Source organism: Mustela nivalis (genome assembly GCF_964662115.1).
Source record: "Mustela nivalis genome assembly, chromosome: 1".
NCBI lineage: Eukaryota > Metazoa > Chordata > Mammalia > Carnivora > Mustelidae > Mustela > Mustela nivalis.
In genome coordinates this window covers 138,875,811-138,903,627 of record NC_139020.1, presented here as the reverse complement: position 1 = coordinate 138,903,627, position 27,817 = coordinate 138,875,811, and the positions used below count along the sequence as shown (strand labels likewise).

General features: G+C 40.1%; 2 protein-coding genes across 2 annotated transcripts in view; both read right to left on the bottom strand.

Annotated features, from left to right (window-relative positions):
* The window catches only part of RARB (retinoic acid receptor beta), a 450,938-nt gene extending 438,965 nt beyond the window's left edge, over positions 1 to 11,973 (bottom strand). Inside the window, exon 1 of the mRNA XM_082686911.1 lies at positions 11,896 to 11,973. The gene's annotated coding sequence lies outside the window, so the exon portion shown is untranslated. The remainder of the gene's footprint in view (positions 1 to 11,895) is intronic.
* Positions 11,974 to 23,198: 11,225 nt separating this feature from the next.
* LOC309861100 (uncharacterized protein) overlaps positions 23,199 to 27,817 on the bottom strand; it is a gene marked incomplete at its 5' end in the record, with an annotated part of 268,107 nt that continues 263,488 nt past the window's right edge. The window contains one exon of the mRNA XM_082723671.1: positions 23,199 to 23,833. Within this exon, the coding sequence (XP_082579797.1) occupies positions 23,806 to 23,833 (28 nt within the window). The 3' untranslated portion in view covers positions 23,199 to 23,805. The remainder of the gene's footprint in view (positions 23,834 to 27,817) is intronic.

The following is a 27,817-nucleotide window of genomic DNA, read 5'->3' as shown; positions in this document are numbered from 1 at the left end:
CCCAACTCTGCCTGCTTCAATGCCTACTTGCAATCTCTGTCTGTCAAATAAATAAATAAAATCTTAAAAAAAAAAAAAAAAAGAGTGGTCCACTATCGTTTCTAAGCTGCCAACCAGTTAGCAGGTTATCATGCTAGAGCTTTCGTGATCTTACCAGGTGTCAATAACCTAACCTACCTTCATCAAATGGTTCTTAAATGGCTATCTTAAACATCAGGAAGTTATGCTTGTCTGGTTGTGTGACTAGAAACAGCCATCATGCTCATGCAAAGAATGGCAAGTATGAGAGAGAGAGATCACAAGTAAGCAGAGAGGCAGGTTGAGAAAGAGAGGGAAGCATGCTCCCCGCTGAGCAGAGAGCCTGATGTGGGGCTCGATCCCAGGACCCTGAAATCATGATCTGAGCAGAAGGCAGAGGCTTAACTCACTGAGCCACCCAGGTGCTCCTGAATCCTGATTTTAGGGAAATGGGTGTGTGAAGTGCGGAGGGAAATGTATCTTAGAATCAATGAAATACAAGTTAGAGACTCACCCCCAGAACAGAAAGTAAAACCCCTTTAAAGCAGGCTTGATCATTTTTACCTCTACCAGAACAAATAAGTTTTAACTCAAAGATGCTCTTAGAGAATTTCCCAACTAGTTAAAACTCTCCATTATTTGCAAGTAGAGTAGCTTTGTGGTAGAATCCACCCAAACTGATCATTATTCCAGCTGGCCAGTTTGGGAACAAGGGTCTTCTTAAGTGAAAGGAATTTTACCACAAGCTGTCCTGATCCAGATGAGGCAGAAGTTTCATGAGCGATGATACTTTTTACCCTTCCCAGCTATACAGAGATAGAGTGGGTTCAACAGGACAGACTTGAAACACTAGTGGCTTAAACACATCATTGCCTACCTTTCCCCAACACTTCCTTACCCATGATGATGATACAAACTTGATGCCTTTTAACACCCAAGAAACCCAACTAGTTAAGCAGGGGTGTCAGTTGACAACATATATTTTTATACATCATCTTCCAATCACTTGAACGTTCTGGTTAATTCACAAATGACTTCACACATAAAATCCGGGAATGACATCGATAATTTCCAGGGGAACACAGTCTCATACACACACGTTCTCTTCCTCTGACTTCCAAGGAAGAATGGGCAGTGCCCACGCAACTAAGCTTTCCTATTCTCCACTCAGGGTCCTTTCTTTCTGCTTGGTGGCCATTACTTGTTGCTGGGGAACTTTCTAGCCAGAGCTCTACTTATTACCCTGTAATAAAAAAGTCTTTCTTAAATCTATGGTCTACATCCCAGCTGGGTGGCAAGACTACACCCGTGAAACCCTAGGTCCATTTCTAGCGGGGAAGCTTCCAAGGACTTAAAAACAGTACTCATATTTGAAGAATAAAGGGGCAGTTCCATTATAACCAGGAAATTTTACAGAAAAGAATAATAATACAAGTTATTCTCCTTCCACTAAATAAAGTAATTACCTTTTTTTAGCCCTTACATTCGAAAGACGACTTTATTCTCCAAATAAGAAAACAAACAAGCCAAAAATATTTCCACTGGACATGTATTGTTAAACTAAGAAAGGATGGGTCTTAGGGTTGTCAAAATAAACGCGATATGAAAACTTAGACTTTTAGGAAATTTACAGTGTCGCTGAAATGCATTGCAGCAACAGTAATTTAATTTCCTTATCAGTCTCCCAAGAGAAACTGGGAACAGAATGTGCCCAAGTCCAAGAAGAATTCCTGAAGGAAAGGCAGAAAGAAGCTAATTGCAAACACTGGTACCAGACTGTGTCAGTTGAGATAATGCAAATACAAAGGGGCAAAAGCAAGGAAATTATCAGTGAGAAATGGAAACAAGAAGAAAAAGATCAGAACAAAAATAAATCAAATGACAGATCACTTTATAACAGGATGTGTTTTAAAATAAATGGCAAGTCAAGACAAAGCCACATGAAAAAAATACTGGCTTTTAGTGATGCTGCATATCTATCAGAACACCAGAAAAAAGTAAGTATTCACTAGATAAGTAGAAAATAGCCTAACATTCAGAAAAAAAAATTGAGGATATAGCTGAAAAGAACACAGAAGATTTCGCAGTCCCTGTAATTTTTATATCATGATGCTGATAGGACTGCATTAAAAAAAGTACATTGAACATTAATTTCCTATGTACCAGTGTTGGAAAAACACAAGTTTTTATAAGGAAATGCTACTTTTTAATACCCCATACTACAGAAAGAAGAGCTAATATATCGGGGCACCTGGGAGCTTCAGTTGGCTAATGGATTTCAGCTCAGATCATGATCTCAGGGTCCTGAGATTGAGCCCTGCATCAGGCTCTGCGCTCAGTGGGAGTCTGCTTGGGATTCCTTTTCCCTCTCTCCCTCTGCTCCTCTTCCACACCCCACCCTGCCTCCCTAAAAACAAAACAAAAACAAAAACAAAACCTAGTATAAGAAAATGTCTCTTAAAAATAAATGTCTCTTAAAGGATATGTTTAAATTATCTTCTATGATTTTTGAGACATTTTGTTACTACTGTAGTGTCATAGTTCAAATGGATTATGTTTTCAAATAGGATACTTACTCGATGCTGGTATTATAAATTAGTAAATAGATCAATATGTCTTTTAACATCAGCATTTTTCAAACTTTACAGTGTATACAAATCACCCAGTGATCACATAAATGCAGAAAAATTCAGAAAGTCTAAACAGAGGCCCTAGAATCTGCATTTCAACAAACTTCTAGGTTAAAGATGCTGAGGCTGATGGCCTGTGGACCACGATTTAAATAGCAAGGCTCCCCAGGTGGCCTCTTTGTGATGGCGTCTTTCACTAGCTATACGGGAACCAAAAGGATGCCCAACTTCCACTCAGAACCATGGCTCTTCTCATTGAGGTATTTTGGTTTAAGATCACCTATGCCTAAATAAGGGAGAACTTCTCTAAGAGGCTGCTTTCCCTTTTATTTAAAATCACTATCCCAACCAAAACACTGAACAGCTGGCTAATATCTGTGAAATGACAAATTAGGTTATAAAAGGAAATATAGACTCCTGCCCCCTAGGAGTTTAGTGTCTAACACTAAGGCATTGGTATTGGTGTGTATGTGATACTGCAAACCAGAAAACCACACCAAAGCAGATGTGTGTTGTCAAATAACATCCAAATCAAAGGTTTAATTTGTTCTTGAAATGAAAAGACAGAAAACGAATATAAAATTTGGTGGAAATACATATTATTACACAATATGCAATACATATTATTGACACGTGAGTTCTCTTTTGGACAATTCCTAGGAAAGGGTGTGATATTTCAGAAAGATAAGAAAGCAGTTTTCCAGGCACCCGGGGAGAGCATTTCTACATGCACAACACACTACCCCTGTCAATAGTATTTTGGTGGTTAAAATAGATATTTACTAATAGTGATCAGGGATATGCAAATCAAAGCCACAATGGGATGTCACCTGACATCAGTTTAGATGGTTATTATTAAAAAAAGTAAAGGTGTTGGCAAGGATGTGGAGGAAAGGGAACCCTTGCACACTGCTGTTAGGACTATAAATTGGTACAGGCATTATAGAAAACAGTACGGATGTTCTCAAAAACCTAAAAATAGAGCCACTATATGATCCAGCAAACTCTCTTGTGGATATATACACTAAGGAAATGAAATCAGCACCTCAAACAGATATCTTCATTGCTGAGTCCATTGCCATTATTCTCAATAGCCAAATATAGAAACAACTTGAGTGCCCTTGATGGAGAGTAGTTAAAAAAAAAAAAAAAAGATTGATGTGTGTGTATGTGTGTGTGTGTGTGTGTATACCCACATAATTATACACATATAATTACTCAGTTTTTTCAGAACAGGAGATCCTGTCATTTGCAACAACATGGCTGAAATTGGGGAGCATCACTCTAAATGAAATAAGCCAGGCACAGAAAGAAAAATATTGCATGATCACACTTAGAACTGGAATCTAAAAAAGTCAAATGCACAGAAGCAGGGAGTAGAACGGTGGCTGCCAGAGGTGGGGAGATGGAGGAAACAGAGGGAGATGTTAGTCAAAGGGTACAAGTGGCCACTATGGGGGTGAATAAATCTTCAGATCAAAGGTAGAACATAATGATTATAGTTAATAGTGTACTGGATATACTGAATAACTGGAAATTTGCTATGAGATTTCAGGTGCTCTCACAACAACAGCAAAGGAACTGTGTGAAAAGACGATCTGTTCATTAGCTTGACTATAGTAATCTTCACTATGTATATAAAATCATGATATTGTACACAGAGAACTTAAGAATAGCAGTTAGCACTTAACAACTAAAATTAAATATAGTTTTAACTCAAATATCATTGAAGCTTTTCCTAAAATTATGCCACTAACTTTACCTCCCAAGGCTTTATAAAAATATATCTCTCAGTAAATGAAATCAAAACAGTATTAGGATTGATTACTTGCATCTGAAAAAACAAGACAGATTTGTTATGAATTCTAGACTTCCTTGCTGCCATGGCCATACAAGTGTTTAACTGGTATGAAAATAATCCTGCCCAGCTTTGGAAAAACTCAACAGGCTGGAATAAGAGCCAAGATGTTACAAATACCTCCCCATTCCACTGTCTCTTTTCTGTCAAACTCATAAAAATGTATATAATCCGTACACATTGGTAAAAGCACACTCTATTTATGTCAAAGTAAACTTAAACTTGGAGCTTTATGTGTCTTTCACATAATGTAGCTCATTGTTTGCTTGAGAAATGAGGATGAGAGGTTTTGGTACCTGGGGCAATGCTGAGGTTATTCAATTTGAGTTGGGTAATTAAGAACAGATTCTTACTACTAAAGCCTGATCAGTTTAAACTGTTACAATATAGAAAATAATACTTCTTCCTGCGATTTTGAAACTTAATATCTTTTAAAATGGGAAAAGCCAAAAATGATTTCTCTCCCAGAGCAAGACAATTATAGCCGTCTAAGGCTTCAGCGACATGACTAAACTAAGCCAATTTATTGGATTATCTTTCCCCTTTGCCATGTCAAGAGGCACTATATTCTCTCATTGGAAGAAATCTTAATATTTAAAACACAATTTGCTCTTAATTGTGAAGCAGGTGGTGCTTTTAAAACATTTCTAAAAGTCAGAAATGTGTTAGTGTAGACAAAAAAAAAAGCATTGAAATATCTAATTTTGAGTCCTTGGCTCTTCCATTTACCAACTCAGTGATTTCAAACATCTCAGAAGTCAGATCTCCTTTTTTGCAAAGTTGTTCAGAGACATGAGGCAAGGACTGAATAAAGTAACACATACGAATACCCTTTGAAAACTAAGGAATACTATAAATATACTAGTTTTGTTTTTTGAGGCCATAACAGGAGCAGCAACCATGAAAACCATAAACTGACACATGTTGACATATATTTAGCCTAGACACGATAAACTGTCAATTTATGAGGACAGTCATCCCTATATCCCATTTTTAGGGTTTTGTTTCCGGGACCAGTCCTGGCATGAATTTCTGCGTCAGTCAGGAGACAGAAATGATACTGGGAGTTTAACTGGATCTAATGTCAAGAATTTTTAACCAGATACTGTAGAACTAAAAATTCTCCAAAAATGGAAAAAGGGAACAGAAGCATTATAGTTAATAATTACAGGAATCAGCTTTCACTCACAGGCTGGAGAAACAAAGGAAGAGTTTGGAACAATTTCAAGCTCAAAGACAGGACCTACACCTCCAAGAAGAGGACTCTGCCTGACAGGTGCTGCTGGCTTTGAAACCTGTTCTGGGAGGGCTGGAAAAGCTGCAAACTCGATCAGCTGAAGCTTTTGAAAGAAACTGGTGCTCCCTGGGTGAAGAGCATGGCTGAGGTAGGGCTGGAAGGAAGGGAAGCAAACCAGGGAAGAGTCATATTCAAGATGACCCCATTGGTGTATAGCAATACAGGGGCAAAATATGGTCTGCATGACGCCAAGGCTCAAGATCTTTGCTTTATATCTCACTGTTTCCATATAAAGATTAATTTTGTATGGCGTTGCTACCTGGAAACTGGTAGAGAATATTTGAATTAGAAGACGCAGAAATACTGCTAACACGGTGAAGCTAATTTTCATCGATACCGGTTTTAGCAAAGTTTAAAAGTAAGCTTTATCTATCTATCTATCTATCTATCTATATAAAACGTTATATATAGGTATAAACGTTTATATATAAACATTAGTTCATATATAGTTCTAATTTTAAAACTTTGTATAATTTGAACATAGTAAAAATGGCAGGGAAGAAAAATGGTTTTATAATTGTTAAAATAAATGTCATAAGATCTATAACACAAACATGAAAACAAAACATCGCCGCAGAGACTGAGATCCATCAAAATTCTCCTCCTCTTCCCCGTCCCTGAGCGAGACTACACTACCCAGGTGCTCTTCCAGTCAGGCCTGGCCATGTGACTGAGTTCCAGCCAATAGAAATGTGAGTGGGCGCAGTATGCGGAAATCCCGATCTGGCCCCGAAAACCTCCCACCCTTGTGCCTTTATCTCTTCCTCTTTTTCCAGGTGGGTTCAAAAAACATCTAAAATTAGGAGATGGAAGAGACTCAATTCAGAAGACGCCTGGAGAGGTGAATCCTCTTGTGGAGGATAAGTACTGGTGACCTCCAGGCCTACCCTGGGCCTTTCTGTATAGGACTGAGCCATTTCATGTCTGAATGGATTCATTGTCATGGCTCAATGTACCCTGAACTGATATACACGTGATTTGTAATAATTATATTAGCAAGACTTTAAAAATCAGAGGACCTATTATTTTTTTTTAATTTATTTTTTATTTTCAGCATAACAGTATTCATTATTTTTCACCACACCCAGTGCTCCATGCAATTCGTGCCCTTTATAATACCCACCACCTAGTACCCCAAACTCCCACCCCCCACCCCTTCAAAATCCTCAGATTGTTTTTCAGAGTCCATAGTCTCTCATGGTTCACCTCCCCTTCCAATTTCCCCCAACTCCCTTCTCCTCTCTAACTCCCCATGTCCTCCATGCTATTTGTTATGCTCCACAAATAAGTGAAACCATATGATAATTGACTCTCTCTGCTTGACTTATTTCACTCAGCATAATAATCTCTTCCAGTCCCGTCCATGCTGCTACAAAAGTTGGGTATTTGTCCTTTCTTTTTTTTTTTTTTTTTTTTTTATAAACATATATTTTTATCCCCAGGGGTACAGGTCTGTGAATCACCAGGTTTACACACTTCACAGCACTCACCAAAGCACATACCCTCCCCAATGTCCATAATCCCACCCCCTTCTCCCAAACCCCCTCCCCCCAGCAGGCCTCAGTTTGTTTTGTGAGATTAAGAGTCACTTATGGTTTGTCTCCCTCCCAGTCCCATCTTGTTTCATTGATTCTTCTCCTACCCACTTAAGCCTCCATGTTGCATCACCACTTCCTCATATCAGGGAGATCATATGATAGTTGTCTTTCTCTGCTTGACTTATTTCGCTAAGCATGATACGCTCTAGTTCCATCCATGTTGTCGCAAATGGCAAGATTTCATTTCTTTTGATGGCTGCATAGTATTCCATTGTGTATATATACCACATCTTCTTGATCCATTCATCTGTGGATGGACATCTAGGTTCTTTCCATAGTTTGGCTATTGTGGACATTGCTGCTATAAACATTCGGGTGCATGTGCCCCTTTGGATCACTACATTTGTATCTTTAGGGTAAATACCCAATAGTGCAATTGCTGGGTCATAGGGCAGTTCTATTTTCAACATTCTGAGGAACCTCCATGCTGTTTTCCAGAGTGGCTGCACCAGCTTGCATTCCCACCAACAGTGTAGGAGGGTTCCCCTTTCTCCACATCCTCGCCAGCATCTGTCATTTCCTGACTTGTTGATTTTAGCCATTCTGACTGGTGTGAGGTGATATCTCATTGTGGTTTTGATTTGTATTTCCCTGATGCCGAGTGATATGGAGCACTTTTTCATGTGTCTGTTGGCCATCTGGATGTCTTCTTTGCAGAAATGTCTGTTCATGTCCTCTGCCCATTTCTTGATTGGATTATTTGTTCTTTGGGTGTTGAGTTTGCTAAGTTCTTTATAGATTCTGGACACTAGTCCTTTATCTGATATGTCGTTTGCAAATATCTTCTCCCATTCTGTCAGTTGTCTTTTGATTTTGTTAACTGTTTCCTTTGCTAGCAGCAGAGGACCTATTATTTATTAAGCTTTGATTAAAATGTTAGGAACTGTGTAGTCTCTCCATATTACATATATTTATAAAATACCTTGCCAGGCCTTTACTCAGAACATCTCTATACTTTGCACATGGCACAAAAGAGCCCAGTTCGATTCTCTTACAGTTCAAATTAGAGGAGAGAATAAAAATAGAGAACAAAGGGAAAGATTTATCTGGGGACACCTTGTGGATCAGTTGATTAAGTGTCTGCCTTTGGCTCAGGTCATGATCCCAGGGTCCAAGGATCAGGCACCCAGATAGGGTTTCTTGCTCAGCAGGGAGCCTGTTTCTCCCTCTGCCTCTGTCTACCACCCTGCCTACTTGTGCTTTCTGTCAAATAAATAAATAAATAAAATCTTAAAAAAAAAGATTTATCTGTAAGATAAATAAGATCACCAATAGAAACAAAAATGGACAGCCAATAGCTTAGTGGAAAAGCAAGAGGCAGAAGGAATACACAAGCCATAGAAGAACGAATGCATGTAGGGCCATTTGGTGTAGGGCTATAGCTCCCCCGACCCTTCAGAATTTTCCAAAGGAATCACAGTAAAATTGCTCCTTTCAATAGTTGGCATTTATAAAGATGGTTAAGGGATCAAAAAGTCATGTTCCAAAGTTCTGTTTAAGAAAGCAGGGAAGTGTTACAAGGTGCCTGTGAATATTTTTCAACTGACACGGTCAGCATAAGAAAGAAAGAAAAAAGAAAAACAAAAGAAAATCCTTCTGCCTAAAGGCTGTGTTAGCTGGGAAATTATACAGAACAGTACAAATTTGAATGACAGTACATGACCACACATTTGTTTATCTAAGAAACCGCCCTTTGTAGCACCAGGACTGTAAATTCTGTAGGAAACTCAGATGGGGGTTAGATTTGATAAACTGAAGAATATCAGGAACAGTGTCCATTTTTTTTTTCTTTTTTTTAATGCAGTCCCATTTTATGGGAAGCCAAACACCTCTTTTACTGATGTGAATCATAAGAGCTCATTCTCTCAAGTTGTTGCCTAGGCGCACGTTCCCTATTTTCAGGTTATCTTTCCACTGCTGTCATTCAGGGGCATATACTGTAAACTGTGTAAGTGATCTCTGCAGCTTTCCTGCTGGGATTAGTAATAGCCATACTACCAAATATTACTGTGCAATCGACCTGAGGCTTGCATTTAGATTACATTTGATTTCTATAGTTGGGAAATGCATGCTTTAATTTTCCTATTATGTTAAAACTGATAATGCATAAAAAAGGAAGATACCTGCTCACAATACTGACTTTATAAAGTGGGTATGATTTGCTTTATAATAGCAATGCTTGTACCACCAAATGTGCATTTATGCTTTAGACCAGCCAAACTCTTGGGGAGGGGAGCGGAAAGCCTGACGAGTGAAAACACTGGGATGGGAAACAATCCCAACTGTGAGGCAGTTAATAGGAGGTGCTTCTGCTTAGGTCCTCGAAATTTCAGGAGAACTCAAATTTGGTAAGCATGTTCTTACCACCTCTCCCTCCAAAGGTACGGGGGCCTATAAATCGCTGAATCCATTATTCACAACATAAAGACAAAGAAGGAACCAAAACTATCATGTCCAAAGCAGTGCGGTCTTACTTGGCTAAACATATGACTGATACCCTTCATAGCATCACAAATCTTTTGTTTTGTTTTGCTTTTTGTCTCCTGCACATGTACACACTAAACAGCTGTCACTTCTTTTTATACCAGTTATGAATTTTTTTAAAGTGCTATCAAAGCACTTGTTTTACTATCTTTTTACTGTCTTTATTTTTTTTTCTCCTTTTACAGTAGGTCTCAGAGAAGCCTGGGTGCACATCCTAAAGCTCATTAGGTAGGAGAGGAATAACGTCCAGCATGTATAGATTCTCTGTGGGGACTCGGGATATTTGTATGTGGTGTAAACTATAGGGAGCCAAAATAAAAAAAATTCTCTAACCTCCTGAAAGTAATGCAATTATGAAAATATTTTACCGTCAGTGCAAAAATGCTGAAGAAATAGAATAGAAATAGAATGATTCTTTTCTTCATTAAGAATTTTTCAGTATTTTACCATATTATTCAGTTACACATTCTTACAGCAAAGTACACAAATTCTACGCATACAGCTCAATGAATTTTCACCCCTCATAGGACCATCAATTCAGAGTAAGAAATAGAACAAGACCAACAAACAGAAGCTCCCTTTACAGTCATTACCTCCACTCCAGCAGGGAAACTACTCCTGGAACTTTGAACACTGGGGATTCCTTTCGCATATGTGTACCTACGCACTGGAATCAGTTTGTACTTTTAGAACCGTGAACTTCGTCCATATTGTCATATACAGCTGTACTTTGTCTATTCTCCTTGACGTTTATGATATTCCATTGTTGCCAGTATACCCCCAGTTTATTTAACCATTCGAATATTAATGGGCCTTTGTGTATTTTCCAGTTTCGAGCTGTTAGGAATAGTATTAGTATGAGTTTTGTGTACGTGTGTTTTGGTGAACACATGCCAGTGCTTTTTACTAGATTAACGCTTCTCTATTGAATCAAGAGGTCATGAGATGTATGCATGTTCTGGTTTAGTTAATGCTGAGAGTTTTCCAAGGTGGTTATCCCAATTTATATTCCCACCAGTGATGTATGGGAGTTCTGTTTGCTTCATACCCTCAACGAAAGCTTGGTATTATCTGTGGTTTTCATTTTAGCCATTCAGGTAGGTGTGCAGTATAATCACACTACGATTTTAATTTGCATTTCCCTGCTGACTAATGTGAGTAAACAGAATGAGACTTTTTGATATATTTTTAAATATATCTGGATTCAGTAAAGGATCTCAAAGATGACTGGTCCACGGATATCAAAAGTATGGTACGTTTGTCCCCACTATACCCCCACACCATCCCTTCCTGTACCTTTGGAATGTGGCAAGAGTTCAGTGACCTGGATTCAGCTTCAGAAACCTTCCAGATACAACTCATTACACAGTCATTGCCAAGCAAACAAAATAAACTCACAAGAGGGATCTTACTGACCAGATAAAGTTTATCAGAAGCAGAAAGGCAGAACTCGTAAAAAAAAGGCTAAGGTAGGCTGTTCCAGGTTTACATTTCAGATTTGCCACTCACTGTGGCAGGAAAGAAGATTTCTCTCTGTGACGCTGCCTTTATCAGGTTGGTATGATTTGCTTTCTAGGAGCCAAGTTCAATTCATGGAGCTGAGTGATCCTGGCAAGTTACTTCATCCCTAGAAAGTGGTACAACAAGGATGAACTAGAAACAGAGCTGTACCATTTTTGATGCTCATGGTCCTTCCCTTTGGTTTCTCCTGAGCGCAAATCTTTCATGATTTCTGTGATTCTACTTGCTCTTGAACTAATCTTGAATTAATCTCCTTCTTCAAAGCCTGCTGAAGATAGCAGGAATTCAGGGAATGGCCATGAGTTACTGAGGTCTTTCCTGATTTTTGTCTAAATCAAGACATGGATGTTGGGTCATTTCATCTGTCACTACAGAAAACAATGCAGGAAGATTGGATGCTGGAATGACCACAAGGAGCAGGTCATCTTCCCTGACACTTCTGATGGTGTCCATGGCATCTGAGGCTTTGTAGAGTTCTCATTTACTCACCTGGTCTCAGCAGAGGTCCTCGTATGGCTTCATTAGCAACAATGAGATCCGCCACTGGCCCACGGTGCACAGGCACTCCTGCCTTTGAAGGAAACTAGGAAAGGAAGGGAAAACAATCAGACCCCACTGGTGGTTCCTTTGAGCCACATGTGCGTGGTTTCAGTACCCTTGGCCTGCTCTCATCTCTGTAAGGTCTCTTCATCCTGCTTGGGCTCCTTCCTTCTCTATCTGTGAAGTGGTTGTTTACATGAGCTCATGGTATCTTGATGACAGTTATGAAATCCAAATTGCTCTGAATCCTCAAATTTCTTTTTCATCACTCATTTGGAGGCACCCTCTTACCTGATCCAAACTTATTTTATGGCAAAAGCCTTGCCTAACCTGATGTGAGGTTATTTATTGTCTTTACTTGGTCCACTTTATGGGGAAATGGATATAATTTGCTGTGAAAGGGACGCTGGGCTTAGAGAGTGCTGGCTCAGACTGGGTTGGGAGTGCTACTGATGCATGGCATCTGTACATAATACCTTCCCAAATCTGAAAAATCTTGAATTTTGAAATAACTCTGGCCCCAGGAGTGTTAGATAAAAAACGACACACATACCAATCTCCTAACAGACCTTGCTTTAAAACTGCATGTCTTGTTGAGTGTTTACCCTTTTATTTGAATTATTTTAAGAAGAAAATCAAAACAAGAAGACACAGGTTTTCACCTAATAGAGCAGTCACAAACTAAAAATTTAATAAGGTACCTAGAGTAGAAGAGGATATAGGGAAGCAGAGACCTTTGTACACCATCGGTGGGAATGTATATTGGCATAAACTTTTTGAGAGGCGATTTGCAATTTTCTTGGAGAATTTAAATTGCATATGTACTTTGACCCAGCAACTCTACTACAAAGTACCCTGTAGAGCAAAAGAGTATGTCAGGTGTGTGCCATATTGAGTATTACATAACAATATAAAAAAAGAAAAAGGCTTATTAGTAAGAGACTGGTTAAATAAATTTTGGTTTAAGTACACAAAATGATAAAATGCTGTCTTTTAATAAAAAAAAAATGGAAATGAGGTAGACCTGAATGTAATGACATGGAAAAGTCTCCAAAATAAATATGTAAGTGAAATAAGCAATTTGTAGTATAACAAACATAAAAAACACAAATATATGATCTTTACAATTTCTAAGGATATACTGATATTTTAGGTAAGCCAATTTCCCCCTTACACATATTTGTATAGAAAATGGCAGGTGGTTATGATTAGGGATGAAAACAAGGGAAGGAGGCTTTCACGTTTCATTATATATGTTTTTAACTTTTTTCTTTTTCATGTGCATTTGCTGCTCTTCCTGGTTCCCAGAAAGACTGTGCAATTCTCAAAGGCCCAGATATAGTAGAGGCCACCGAGCATCTTTCCTGAGATTGCAAATGTCATGAAAGGAAATCTTCAACCACCAAAGACTCCCATCACCTTCCAGTTGAACTTGACCTCCACTGACCCTTCAATACAGACCATAGACCTACAGTAATAAGAAAATCCACAGATGACATCATGGAATTCCAGAGATGACCTTCTGCCAAATAAATCCAATGATCACCTCTGCCTACCCCCCTTAAATGTGCTTTATATAAAGCATGTTGACTACACTGTTAGCTTTCTGATCCAATAGCATGATCTGTGCCTCAGCTCTGGGTGTGTGGCTAAGAGCCAAGAAGAGGCTGTGGTTAGCTAAACCTCAACCTGAGTGTACTGATCCAAGATTTTCCACTTGCCACTGCCCACCTCATGCAGCATGTAAAAGATGGCTTATGTAGTGATATCCAGTGGCCTGTGAGTTGTCCTTGCCAATGCCAGAATCTCCAAGTTTTATTGAAACAGTAATCTCAGGATGAGTACTTCTAGGGACCCCTTCAAATCCAATCCCAAAATTTACCTCTGCTCTAAGTTTACCTGGAATTGGAATTGGATTAGAAAGACAATAAAGAACTGAGTTACCTTTCCTTGCTGGCACATAAATATCATGTTGAACAGTCCTCCTTCTGTCCAGTAGAAACATTAAAAAACCAACTGAGTTGGTCAAGCTACTGGCAGATATATGAGTTCTTCAGAATCAGATGCCTGATTGGCCTTCAGCCTTTAGTATCCTGAGTTAAATTCTTCTCTGCTTTCCCTAAACAATTCACCTTCAGAAATTTTTTTTATTGTTGTTGTTAACAATCTAAGGACATGTCAGCCTCAGCTGGTCTTCTATGCATCACACTCTTTTCCATGATCTTGGAGAGTCCGGCTCCTTCTTTTTTTTTAATAAATCACAGTTTCCATGGTACCTACATTGGTTTCTCCAATCAAGTACTGCCACATCTAAATTCTCTTCACATTACTTATGATTATTTCCTTTACTTGCTCTTTATTCCATTATTGCTGGATTGCTTCCCACCCCCTCAAATATAAATGTTGTAAAAACTGAAACATTGTTTGTCTTGATTGTCAGTATATTCTCTGGAACACAGGAAATACTGGGTAATCATTTGCTGGTGGAAGGAGTGAACGAATGAACACCCTGTCACCTTCCATCCTCTAGAAAGGTGAGCCAGATGTTTTGCGGGGTGGAAAAGGCAAAGCAGATACTGCTTTTGTTTAGTAGGGAAAGGCTGGGTAAAACCAGGAAATGATATTTTATACTGAATGAAGACTAAAGGCCAAGGAGCCAGGGTGGTCCATTCAGAAAAGTGTTCACAAACAGCCTGTAATGTCTTCCTGCAGCTTTCCTGCTTCTCTGAGTCTGGGGACTAGATTAAAAAAAGGAAAAGTCAATGGAGTTTGGAAGTATATCAAGCTCTCTCCTCAAGTATTTCTGAGAAACACCATGTTCAGGTCTGCCGATGATCACTAAGACCTGGAGAACTGAAACGAAGGCAGCAAAGGCCAAATATACGACTCCATGGACAGTGGTCTTCCATGGACAGACAGACATCAACAAAATCTTATCACAATGTTTAGCCATCCTCTGCTGTATAACGAGAGCCTTCGTGCGTGTATATGTGTGTGTGTGTGTGTGTGTGTGTGTTTTAATTCTGAAAACACTCATGAAAGAGAGGAAAATTGACAGTAATGGAAAAATGTTAATATAATAATAATATCTTAGAAGATATAATTTGATTCAATGATACATATGCATCTTAATCTTGGTATTTTTCAGATGAACTTTTTCCCTGGTAAGTTTTTCTTTTCTAAGACATTATAAATTAAATACTTCACTCAGCATGTTCATATTCTGTTGTATTACTATCTTTTTCCTTTCAAGGCTGTTCTTGCCTTCCTTTTTACTCAATGCCACATTAAAAAAAAAATTGGGGCGCCTGGGTGGCTCAGTGGGTTAAAGCCTCTGTCTTTGGCTCAGGTCATGATCCCAGGGTCCTGGGATTGAGCCCCAAATCAAGCTCTCTGCTCAGCAGTCAGCAGGGAGCCTGCTTCCTCCTCTCTCTCTGCCTGCCTCTCTGCCTACTTGTGATCTCTGTCAAATTAAAAAAAAAAATTAAAAAAATTAAAAAAACAATCCACTATCTGCAATAGGTCCATGTCTCCTCTGAAACAGGGATGGACAGGTTAACATTGGACTTTGGTCAAGGGCACAAAAAAAGTGAGCAGGGTAGGGACAATTTTCCTTGGGGCACCTAACAACTGAACTGTCTTTAAAGCCTAGGGTCTAAGGAGTGTTTGCCTCTTCTGCTACCATTTTTCTTTTTATACTCACTAGCTCCAGGTATGACTACTTATTCACTTCACCCCCAAAGAGTCATTCTTGCATGCCTTCTCTGTGCTAGACACATAACCAAACATGGTGGTTGCAGCAGTGAAAGGACCAACAATTCCTTCTTTCATGGGGCTGACATGCAAGCCACTCAAAGCAGGTGTGCCACAGGGATGTAGTATCTTAAACATCTCAGAGAGAGCATTTCTAAAAATTCCTTAAACAGTAAGCCTAATAAAATGATGAGTACTTATCATTTAAGCTGGATGCTGGGGAAGAGGAGGATATAATTGAAAAAGGAAGCATTAAAAATTAGATTTCCCCAAAACTAACAACGACCACCAAGACAAACATAGGCTGCCACATAAGCATAGGTCAGTGGTCACCAAGCTTTTCTGCAAAGGATAAGACAGTAAATATTTTAAGCTTTGTGGGCCAGACAGTCTCTATTCCAGCTACTCAACTTTCCCATGGTGGCACAAAATCCTCCACAATGTGCAAATACATGACCACAGCTGTGTTCCAATAAAACTTTATTCATGAAAAGAAATCTGCAGGCCAGACTTGCCCCCACATGCGTTGTTTGCCAATCCTGATTGTGGTCCATCTTTTCCCAACAATCCTTCACAATGAAGAAACTGAACGTATACTAGGTAGAATCCTTTACCCAAGGTTACACAGGTAAGAATTCCCCTAACTCATTCTGTATCCCTAACTACATGTGTTGTTGAATAAGACAAACATGGAGAAAAATGAGCCTGGGAGATACTGTATGACAGAAGTCTCCAATCTCTCACTGAAGTGCTTTCATTTGGGTGCCTAGTTGTGGTGACAAGAAGTTGGTCAGTGAGAGCTAGAGCAGTAAGAGAAATCTTTCTGAAGGAGGTGGGCTGGAAGAATTCCTGACCTGGAATACCCACCCTTTCTTTCCCTACCCACCTGCGCCTGCCTCTAACTACTCTCTCTGCAGATCTCACTTCCAGCTTCACCTCCTGTGGGAAGGCTCCACAGAATCCTCAGGCACTGTCAGAGGCTCCCTCTATGGTGTTCCCATTGCACCTTGTGGAAGTTCACAGTCTTATGTGCACACTGTTCAGCATTTATATTATACTTATTAAAACTAAAACCAGCCAACAAAAACTGACAGTGCTTATCACCTGGCACCGTGGTCTGGTTAATTCCACGTCTGAATCTCCAAAGGACAATGAGCAACTCAAGGGCAGGAACTGTTGGGTTTCCTCTTTGAGTCTAGCCCCTGTTGGTACAGTACATGTTTGGGATTCATGAGTTGAATTACTGAATTCATAAATAGGGGTCAGATTTGATTGAGCATAAAGGGAGGTGAAAATTACATTTCCTAGAAGGGGAATCACCTATGACCAGGGACATAGTTATGAAACCGAGCCTAAAGAGGTGAGAGCAGTGAATAGGGGAGCACAACTGGAGTTGGGACCTGGATGGGATGGCAACCATAGTCTACCATGGGACCTGGATGGTAGACCCATGGTCTACCATCACTTTCCCAGTGACACTGTTGTCCCTGAAGGAGCTTATTTTTCATTACACAGTTGAAAAGTATTTTGAGGGTCACCTGGGTGGCTCAGTGGGTTAAGCCTCTGCCTTCAGCTCAGGTTATGGTCCCAGGGTCCTGGGATGGAGCCCCAAATTGGGCTCTCTGCTCAGCAGGGAGCCTGCTTCGCCCTCTTTCTCTGCCTCTGTCTCTGCCTACTTGTGATCTCTCTCTCTCTCTGTGAAATAAATAAAATTTTTTTTAAAAAAGTATTTTGATTGAAGACATTTTCATATAAAATTTTAGTGAAATTGATTCCCTCCCTCCCCCAACAAAGCCGTGGTACTATGTTATAAAAACATTTAAGTAACACTCTAAATGTTTTCATGTTACTCTTTTTTAGTACCTGGGGATATATTTGGCTTGATTTCTATTTTAACTTATGCTACTTCTTGTTCTTCCCTTTTTAGCTTCTCTTCCAGTCTTTCTGCTTTAAATTGTTGGGTGCGGTCACTGAATGGTCTTTGGTTTATGTCTATGAGGAGTTTCAGTTTATTATCTATCAAGCCATGTGTCTTTCTGTTTCCAGTGGGTCTCTGAGTTATGGTACAAAAATGACAACATGATGGACAGAATCTTGACTACGCTGTCACCAGCTGCTCTAGCTCTACCTTTCAAATCACTTGTACCCTTTTAGCTTGATCACTACAAAGAGCTAGAAGAAACAAACCATGAGGCAAGGTATTAGGATGTGTTGAGATGCTTATTTGATTCTTAATGCTATTAATAAAGGTTTATCTGTCCCTTCTTGTTCATTCCCGCAGGCTGGGGAAGCCCCTGAGAGGTTTCAGGTAGCTTATGATGAAACATCATTTCATATCCTATATCATCTTCGACGATGAAATAGTAGGTACCATTTTTCTACCAAGGGGCCTATTCTCTTTTTGACAAGGTTTTGTCTATGAATAGATTAGTCTTCCCAGGAGCCTCAGCTGATGGGTGATTAATATGCAGGGTCCACCCCCGGATTAATCATCTTGAGATACTAGGAGGTGAAACACCCACCTAACCCAGGTAAGAGCAGCTAAGCTGTCCTCTTTCCCTCCCTTTCTTGTCTCCTCTCCCTAGCATTTTCACGACATTTTAAACACAGGTTCCTCACAGCAGGATGAAAACAGAACAAGTCAAGTGATGCCAAAGTCAAAACTTGAAGTCACTTATTGGTTGAGAAAGGTACAACTAAAAATAATAAAAAATTTACTAAGTTATAGGGGAACATTTTGCATATATTATAAAGCATTGTAGGATTGGTGACTAAGGGCTTAAGTCAAATGGCTGGGTTTTTTGAGTCTGTATTAAACTTATTGATTTAGATACAATTTCTCCCAACTCTTCCCACAATTTCTACAATGGTATCCAACCTTGCATAAATAGCTAGCTCCTTTTCCCCACCCCCTCCTGGGGGAACGTCATACAAATTCACAGTTTAAACAATTTATATCCCATTAACACCTTCCCCACTCCAATATGCTGGACCCTTACTTCTTTCACAAACATTGTCATAAGAACCCATCTAGCCTAACCCAAGCAGCTATCGAGTGAACTCCAGTGGGGGATACTTGGAAAAATATGACAAAAACCAGCCACATTGAATGAACACGCAACAAAGGACATTAGGGAAATTGGCTAATATACTGAATTACTTAAAATTACAATGTTGAAAAAAAAATTGCGGTAGTGGGGAAATGATGCCAATTAGTGGCCCAGTAATGGGCAGGGGGAAAGCCACTTTGCCAACTATAACTCAGCCCTTCACTTCTCAGACAGTGAATGCCTGCTTTTCTGCCATAAGCACGCAACTATCTGGAAGACAGAGGTCTCAACTGCATTGAGATTTTCAGGAGAAAACAAGAGGTCACCATGAACTTCAAAGTGCAGGAAGGAAGGGCTGTAAATGACTAAAGTGAAGTCAGATGACAATACTTACCGCTTTCTTTTTTTTCTCCAGAGGCCAATTTCTTCCTTTTCCTTTTTTGCTTTTTGATGGTACAGTACTCCGGCCACCCCCAGAAAGATTCCAGAATCCTCCCTCAGTTTTTTATTCCTGCAGTTGGCAACCTACACTACCAGGATATCCATCTTTAATACAAATCTGAATGCCTTGTATTGTCATTTGGGTTTAAATATATTTCCCCTGAGCTCTGGCCTCAGTAAAAATAGCAGACAGCTGGTCACCATGTTCCACACCATAAACCTGTTGGGAAGAAGTATGGCCAAGGGCTTTGGCTTGCATTGGAATCACTCAAAAAGCTTGTTAAAAACACAGATTTCTGGACTCCACCCTCAGGATTTCTGATATATATGTCTGGTGTGGAATCCCCAAATCTGCATTTCTAAGTTCCCACTTGGTACCGATGCTACTGGTCCAGGAACCGTGCTCTCAAAATCACTGCTTTCAACCAATCCTAAAGTGACTATCTCAAAAGATAGGGCAGGGGTTCCCAAATTCTGCTGCATCTCAGAATCACCTCGACAACTTTGACAATCCCAATGCATCTTATACCAAGTGAATCAGAATGTGTGTGCAGGCATTCACAGTTTTCAAGCCCAGGCATCTGTATTTTCAAAGATCTCCAGGTGATCACAAAATACAGCCACATTTAAGAACCACTGAACCTTGGGATGAGACCCAAAGAGAAAGGGCATTAGACCAGAGCCCAGGGGGAGGAAGAGGAGGAAGAACACCCCTTATTAATCTTGACCTTGGGACCCTCCTACTTATCTAGTCTCTCTCTCTCATCTGTCAAAGAGGTGACCACCCCTTTACTTGCCTCTCAAGCACCAGTAGCAAGAAAAATACATCAAACCAGCAACATGGTTTTGAAAATTAGGAAGGGGCCTCCAGATGAAAGGCATAGCAAGGAAGGTGGTGCTGCCTAGGGTGAGATGCAAAGGCTTTGCCAGTGGGAAGACCCAGGTCAGCACCCTGCTTCTAGCTCTGCAACCTGAGCAAGCTCATTGAGCTGCTCTGTGCTGCACTTTCCTCCTTTGTAAAACCACAGTGTCATTTCCTTCCTCATGGGGTTCCTCCAGAGCAATTTTGCTATTTGCCCAGAACATACTGGAGAACGACTGCTAGGGCATATTTGACGGGTGTATATATTACACATGCCATGATCTCTGGATGTGGAGAAGGCCTCCTTTTGGGTTGACATTCGAACAGAAGTCAGTGAAGCGAATAGTGGAAAGGCTGAAAAATAGCATCAGAGACACATCACATAAGGGGACAGGAGACCATTGTGGGTGTGTGAAGATTCAACTCAGTTTAAATAACTCAGTGACTGGGTCTTGAGAGAGCAGCTTCCTTAGAATTAGGGAGCTCCACGCCTTTTCCTCCTCCACCTGCACAGGACTCATTTACAAAGTGGCTTGTTCTTCAGACACCCTATGTACTGGTAGGTAATCTGAACTTGAAGGTACCTTCAGATCTTGAATCTTGTCTTTTATTTGGTGTATACAAGTTCTTCCACTGGACTAGACTGCAAGCTCCTTGAATTTCTCGAGGTTTCTGTTTTTCTAGAGCACCTCTGGGTTGTTAATTTTGGGTGCTTAACGGTCATCAATTTCTCATCACTTTCCACAATGCCCATCTTAAATTACTACTACATGGCATAATTGAATACTTCTTCAACAATCCAAATGCTATCTCTCTACTTAGAAGTCTTCCAAGGTTTCCCATCATTCATAGGATCCAGTTTAGCCTCCTTAGGTTGGTAAGGCTCCTTAGTTGATAAGGCTCTTCGTGATCTGGCCTCTGCTGACTTCCCCAAGCTTGATGGAGAGGATATAGCCAGAGTTTTGCTGTTGTCGAGATTAGGGTTTCAAATCCAGCCTGGCCCCTGACAAACTGTACATCTGCCTAAGAGTTCCATAATTTCCCTGAATCTCAGTTTATCTGCAAAATGGGAAAAATATTACTTTTTTCAGGTTTTTTTTTTTTTAATAAGACTAGGACTAATAAACGTGAGATGCCTAGCATATACATTTTCTTTTCTTTTTAAAAGACTTATTTATTTTAGAGAGACAAGGTTGGGGAAGGACAGAGGGAGAAAGAGCCTTAAGCAGACTCCCTGCTAAGCACAGAGCCTGATGTGAGGCTTAATCTCATGACCTGAGCCAAAAGCCAAGAGTCTGACTCTTACCCAACTGTGCCACCCAGATGCCCATAGCATATACATTTTCTTAGTAAACATGAACGACATTTCCTTATATAGGCATTTCCTTATATATGCAGTCCTTGTGCCAGGAATTGTGAGCGCTCTCAAAAAGACGTTGCTTCTTTAACTTTGAACAGGCACTTTCCCATGTCATCAGTTTAGAATCTTCTCCCCCTTCAAGATCCAGATGAAGTATCACTTTGGTGATGCTTCCATAACCCACACATGCAAAGCTGCTCCCTTCCCTTGGTGCCACTGCCATCTTGGTAGGGAGCTCTACCTGTCACCGTCTGATGAAACCAGTGGTTTATATGTCTGCCCTCAAAGTAGAAAGAAGCTATCAAAAACACCAGGGACCACACCCTGATTCATCAGCATAGCCCATGACTTGCAAGCAAGAGGTGACCAACATTAGCTAATGGTCTCCTCCTCACACAGTTTGTCCTGTCATTTGTGCAAGGTCACATGAAACCTGGTATGTTGCAAGTTCATAGAGGGTATCCTACACCCTTGATGCCCACAGACCAGGACTGACATCATTTGGGTACCTTTTAGGACTGGAGAATCCCAGGGCTCTCCTCAGACTTTCTACGTCAGAGTCAGTCTCCATTTTAACAAGCCCCCACTCCACCCTGACCCCCAAGGGATTTAAATGCATACCAGTGCTTGCAAAATGCTATCCTAAACATCTCTGCACTCCCACCAGAGGCACGTGATAAGTGAAACATACGGACAATTCATTCTGCATTAGCAAGGAAGAGGAAGGGACTCTAGAGATAGTTCAACCCTAGCATAATGTGAGTCACGGGAAGAATCCTTGTATTTTATTCTAGATAACACTGTGGTGATGATTTCCAAACTCCAGGTTCCCAAGGGGGTCTTGAGACATAGCCCTCCTTACTTTGATCAATAAAAATTAAAGTAAAAACAAATAGAAATCCATCCCGACCCAGACCCTGGTACGAAAGAAGAAAAAAATCAGTTTTAAGCAGTGCTAGATCCCATAACTAAAAATGAAACAACTTACAGCTAATCTTCCAGTGGAGAAGGTACCAAAATCATGAAGGATAACATGTCTGCTACGAGCAAGAGCATTCTGGTTTACCACCTACATGTATCAGAGCAAGGGGCCCCCAAAACATGAGACTAATCCAGAGTCAATACCATGGCAAGCAACACTTGTGCACCAATTTAGCATGGAACGCCATTCACTTGAACATGGCCGTTAGAACACTGGATGTGAACATCCCCCTGCTCCCACATCTCTGCAATGCTGTACGGAATGCCTTAGTCATCCTGAGCTGTGGCCTCAGGCCTCTCTCCTCCCTAAGGTACCATTAGAGATAGACTAAGGGCACGAGGAAAAATGACACTTGCATCGAGTATCCTCCCTCACACCTAGAACTCACATTAGGTGACATTACTGTCTGGGAATGTATTCAGTGGAAAACTATTCCAATAGCCAACAGCAATTCCATAGCAGGACGACATACTTCTCAGACGCATAGTTTATCATAAATAAGGTATACACAAAGCTTCTGCACAACTGTAAATGTTGTCTTACATTCTTTTCTGGGAAAAAATAAAAGGAGCAAGGAGGTAATCTGAGTCCCAGATCACCGTCTCCAGGCCACAGACTGCCTTCGGTGGTGTGGGGACGGGATGGCGGCAGGTGAAGCCGACTGCATCCCTTCTCTGCACACTGGGACAGAGGCTGTTAGAAACAGCAGCAAGAATTAAAGTGAGACACACTCGTTTTTACTTCATTTTTTTCCCCTTAAATCTGAAGGAATGCCTGCCTGCGAATTAAGACACAGACGCCTCATTCAGGGTGCAACCTCATTTATTTTTCTGAAGATCTTGAACAAACAAAAAGTCCTACATGAAATGGAGAGAAAAAGGCATTTTGGAGCATTTCTTTGCCCTCCTGTTCTCGAGTGAGATCAAACAGCACAATAGTTTGCATCCTTTTTGGTTGGGTACTTTCCCCCCCGTCACTTCACAGATGGGAAAGATTTTGTGAACTTTTCTAAGCAACTGACGGGACCGCCTCAATCTCTCCTAAGTGCCTCGTCAGCAGATTCCTAGAGCCCGGCTGGAAAAGCACTTGTTTCACCCCTGCCCGCCTCCCCATCGGAAAGATGCCTCTTAAGCTATAGTGAGGCAGAGCGTAGCCATTCAATTACCCAAATACTAGAAGTCTATAAAAGAACACTGTACAGCAATTGGTCTCTTGATTTGAATGAAACAGCACGCCCAGACACATCCCCAGATCCTGAAAATAAATCCCCATACAACATCTTGTGACTCAACCATATCACAGGATGCATTTTTATCAATTTTGAGATAACTTGCAGGATACACAGACCAAATCAAGGTGATCACACCATCAAGAGGGAGAAATCAACCCCAGATGAAACCCTTTTTCAGGGTTATTGATGGTAGCAACAGCACATCTGCCTTTAAAAAAAAAAAAAAAGATGCTCAGATTTTAATTTTCAGAATGCTTTTAAACGTTTCAATATTAAAATGCTTTTAAACATTTCAACTGTTTAAATGTGACCAGTGCCCACTCCACAAATAATCCAGTCCTTGTCTGTGTGCATTTATGTCTATGGCCACTCAGAGAGTAAGTAGGCAAATAACTAACCAAACTAAAAGATAATTGTTCAAACCTCTAAAATTTATATCTAGCCCTTGAGAAACAGATGGTGGCTTCTGTAGAAGGCATAAAGCAATGAGCTGTCCAATTTCAGGTATAGAAGCAGAGATTTCCTGAAAAAGAAAGGCAAGTGCCAGTTTCTATGCCATGTTCCTGTTTGCCAGGACTCACCTGTGCTTAGAAAGAGGGTGGTAGCTGGAGGATTCATTTTCCTAAGGACACCATACAATCCCATGGACAAAGTGAGTTCAGCTTCCAACCTTTGCTATCAGGAGACTGTGTACCCTCAAACCTCGGAAAGCATCCAAATCACTCAGCACACGTTCAATTCTCTGTACACGTTGCAAAAAAATCTCTCCCTCACTTGTGCCGATCTCTTTATTGCAGTTGACATGGGCTCGCCCAGGGGACTGACTTGTTGTTCCATAAAGATCCTTAAATAGGCACTACTGATGAAACATTTAATCCAAGCCTCGGGATGAAATGGCTGCTACTGCCAGGGACAGTGATAGAAAAATCTATTCCCCAATTAAATAATTGCACGCAAAGCCATGACTGTTCATTATGTCCTTTAACGGAGCTCAGCTTTTGTGGCACACAGCCAACGGCCTTCATATTTTATTTTAGTAATATGTATCTAGTACTTTTGAGATCATGGATTATTTTAAACATTCTTGAAGGGAACCATCTCTTCCCCCACGTGAAAAATAGAGTGTGAGTTTGAACAAGAGAGCCTGTTATGATCACCGTACAGCAATTATTTATGTAAAGGCACATGGCCTATTTCTGAAAGTCTTCTCTGCTTTGGGTTAAAACATAATCCTTTCTTTTGGCGGGGGGGCATTTTTGTCTCTTTAGTACCAGGACGTGAATTTTTATCTTTTGCCTCATCTGAACCGTTTATCCAGGAAGTGAGAGGAGAGTCATCAACTGTCTATTAAAAGGGGCCATATCCTGGAAGTCTAATAAAAAATCTTGTCCCCCAAGGCAACAACATCCACATTAAAGGACAGCATCAGACAACAGGAAGGTGGTTCAATGGGAAATGTCCAGAATGAGATTTAGTTCTGAAGCTTTAACGTCTTAAGAGCACAGGGGATTGTGAGTATAGCGACAGGAGATTTTTTTATTCTTATTTTTTTTTGTAAGAGAGGGAGGTTACACCTGGAACATAGGTAGTAAAATATTTCATAAGATTGGAACACTCATGCAAAACAAATATTGGTTTTGAAATGCAGAGCTGTTGGAACACAGAACAAATATCAGAAGTTTGGAGAGGCTTAAAAATATCCCATAATAGAGCCTTTCCTCAAATATTCATTTTTCTCATGAAAGAACTAAAAAAAAAAAAAAAACCCCAAAACCCCCCAAAACAAAACAAAACCAACAGAAAACCATGCTCCCGCACATGCGTCTCCTCTCGACAGGGGTTATTTTGAACAAAGCTCTCTGATGATGCACAAAGGTATCTAGCTCTTTGTGATGACAAGGTGGCTTAGAGCTTGTCTCTTGCCCCTTTCGAGGAAATGGATTTTTAATTCTTCAAAGTTGTCCTCTGTCTGTGTTATTTTGTGCTTTCATTCAGATTAACTATGGATTTTAATTACTGCCTTCTGTCATTTGGTTAATGAATATTTTTCTGATGGCCACATCCATGGTCCTGGATTGAAGTTCCACCCTACATGAGGTCAATGTTAAGGAATTGTTCTCCAAGGCCCATTGATTCTTGTGTCATTAAGTGGCAACTGTGAGTGCTAATGTACCAACATCTGGGAAACGTCTTTCTCCTAATTTCAAAGGATTCTGATATAACAAGGGATAGAATCTATGAAAAGCACTATTTCCATTTTGACTTTAGCATCCTTCACATGGGAACTATTTATCAGTTCAAAATCCTTTAAAGAGGAAGAAATAACCTGAAAAGATTCTTGGCTTCTCTTCCAGGGAGACACTGGCTATAGCAGAATCTCACTGAAACAAAACAATGCAAAATACAACAGATAACTTCAAATAAAGCCTAGATTAAGAGGTGCGTGAAAAAAGAAACTCCACCCTTGTTGCCTTAGACCTCTGTAAATGCCACTTTAATGATAAAAACGGTTTAGTTAGTAAATAAAGTGACCTGACATTAAGCAATATCTCAACACAGTTCTTGTCACAATTTGGGATATTTTTGTGGGATATGATCCAGTCCCCTCTCTTTGATTTTGTTACTTCCTTTGTTTATTCCAACTGGATCAACATTCTCCATCACTAAAATACTTTGTGTAACCAAACCACCTAAAATTTACTGTATCTAGGGATCTATTACTCTAATCTTGGCATTATGACTCATTTGGCAAGAATACATGTATAATTTCTTTTCCTAAATAGGCTATTGAAATATCGTGAAGTATCTTTACTGGGCAAGACAATTTTTAGGGAGGAACAAAACAAACCACAAATAAATGATTGTGTCTGATAGCTTCATGATGAATATTAAAGAAATAACACTGGCTTACTCAATTCTTTCTGACCCTTGAGAAGAATCTCTCGATGCTTTCAGAAACTTCATATCAATCTTCACACTCTAAAGAAATGTACAACTTAGAAAGTTTCACAGACTCTTTTCGAATTAGTAAAACTTAAAGGGGGCAGAGTGAGGAGAGAACAGAGCCTTAAATTCAGCAAATACTATGATGACAGGGACCCCAAGCCACACTGTAATGCAGCTGCCAAGCAAAATTCCGTATTTTCCTCCCCCCCCCCATTATTTAAAAAGAGAGAGAGAGACTTGTGCCATTTAAAAAGAGCTTTCAACTTCTCCCCAGTCAACGACTGAGCGACAACTCGGGGACCTCGGACTGGCTTTTCAATATTAATAATTTGAAGTACTAATGTCAAATTTCACTTTTGGAGTTGCAAATATATCAGGTTCACCAAATAGCTCGGCTTTTCTTTATAAATACCCCACAATGAATACATTAGCTTTAACATCTATTCTTTTGATAAGCCATCTTGAGGTGGTCTGACTTTTGTTTTCTTTACTTTCACAAACACACTCCTCCCCATGATTAATGGCCTCCCATTGGGTATATGGAAAATTTCCCAGCCTGGTTCCCTTGAGAATGCTCTACAACATGGATTTCTAGGCAAAGCTAGATTAAAAGAGGAGGAGCATGAGCTATAGTCCCCCTACCCCACAGCCATCAATTATATACAGTTATAAATCAAAGTTTTCAGTCCAAACAAAGACCAGTGTGGCAAGCAAACAAGGGCGTTCACGGCAAATTGTTTTGAAGCCGAATAAAACTCTTGACAGGAAACAATGGAGTCAGCAAAGCTCCTGTCAATATCACTCTAAAGTTTAGCTGATTTATGAAGAATTAGACATGGTGTATCAAGTCGCTCGAGGATTGATTGAGAAAACAGCACGGAGAAGTGTGAATAAGCTAATACGAAACCAAATGAAGCTCTTCCTTGATCAAAAACGTTTAGCCAAATACTGTTTTTGTCTGTATGAATTTGACCCCTTGCCTTAGATCCTTACCACAAAATCTTTAGTTATCAGACATAGCCCCCTTCCCGCACTTATTTTTGGGTTCTCTGTAAGCAGAATTACTGGCCTTTACAACCTTCCTGTGAACCATGGTTTTAGGCTCATACTTTTCTATTTTGATCTTACACTTGGGAGAATTTAATTTCACTTGTTTCAGATACTGTTTATATGCCCCACATAAAAATCTATTTCAAAAGGAGAAACAGGAAAATATTGACTTCTGTGAAAACAAATAGAAATACCA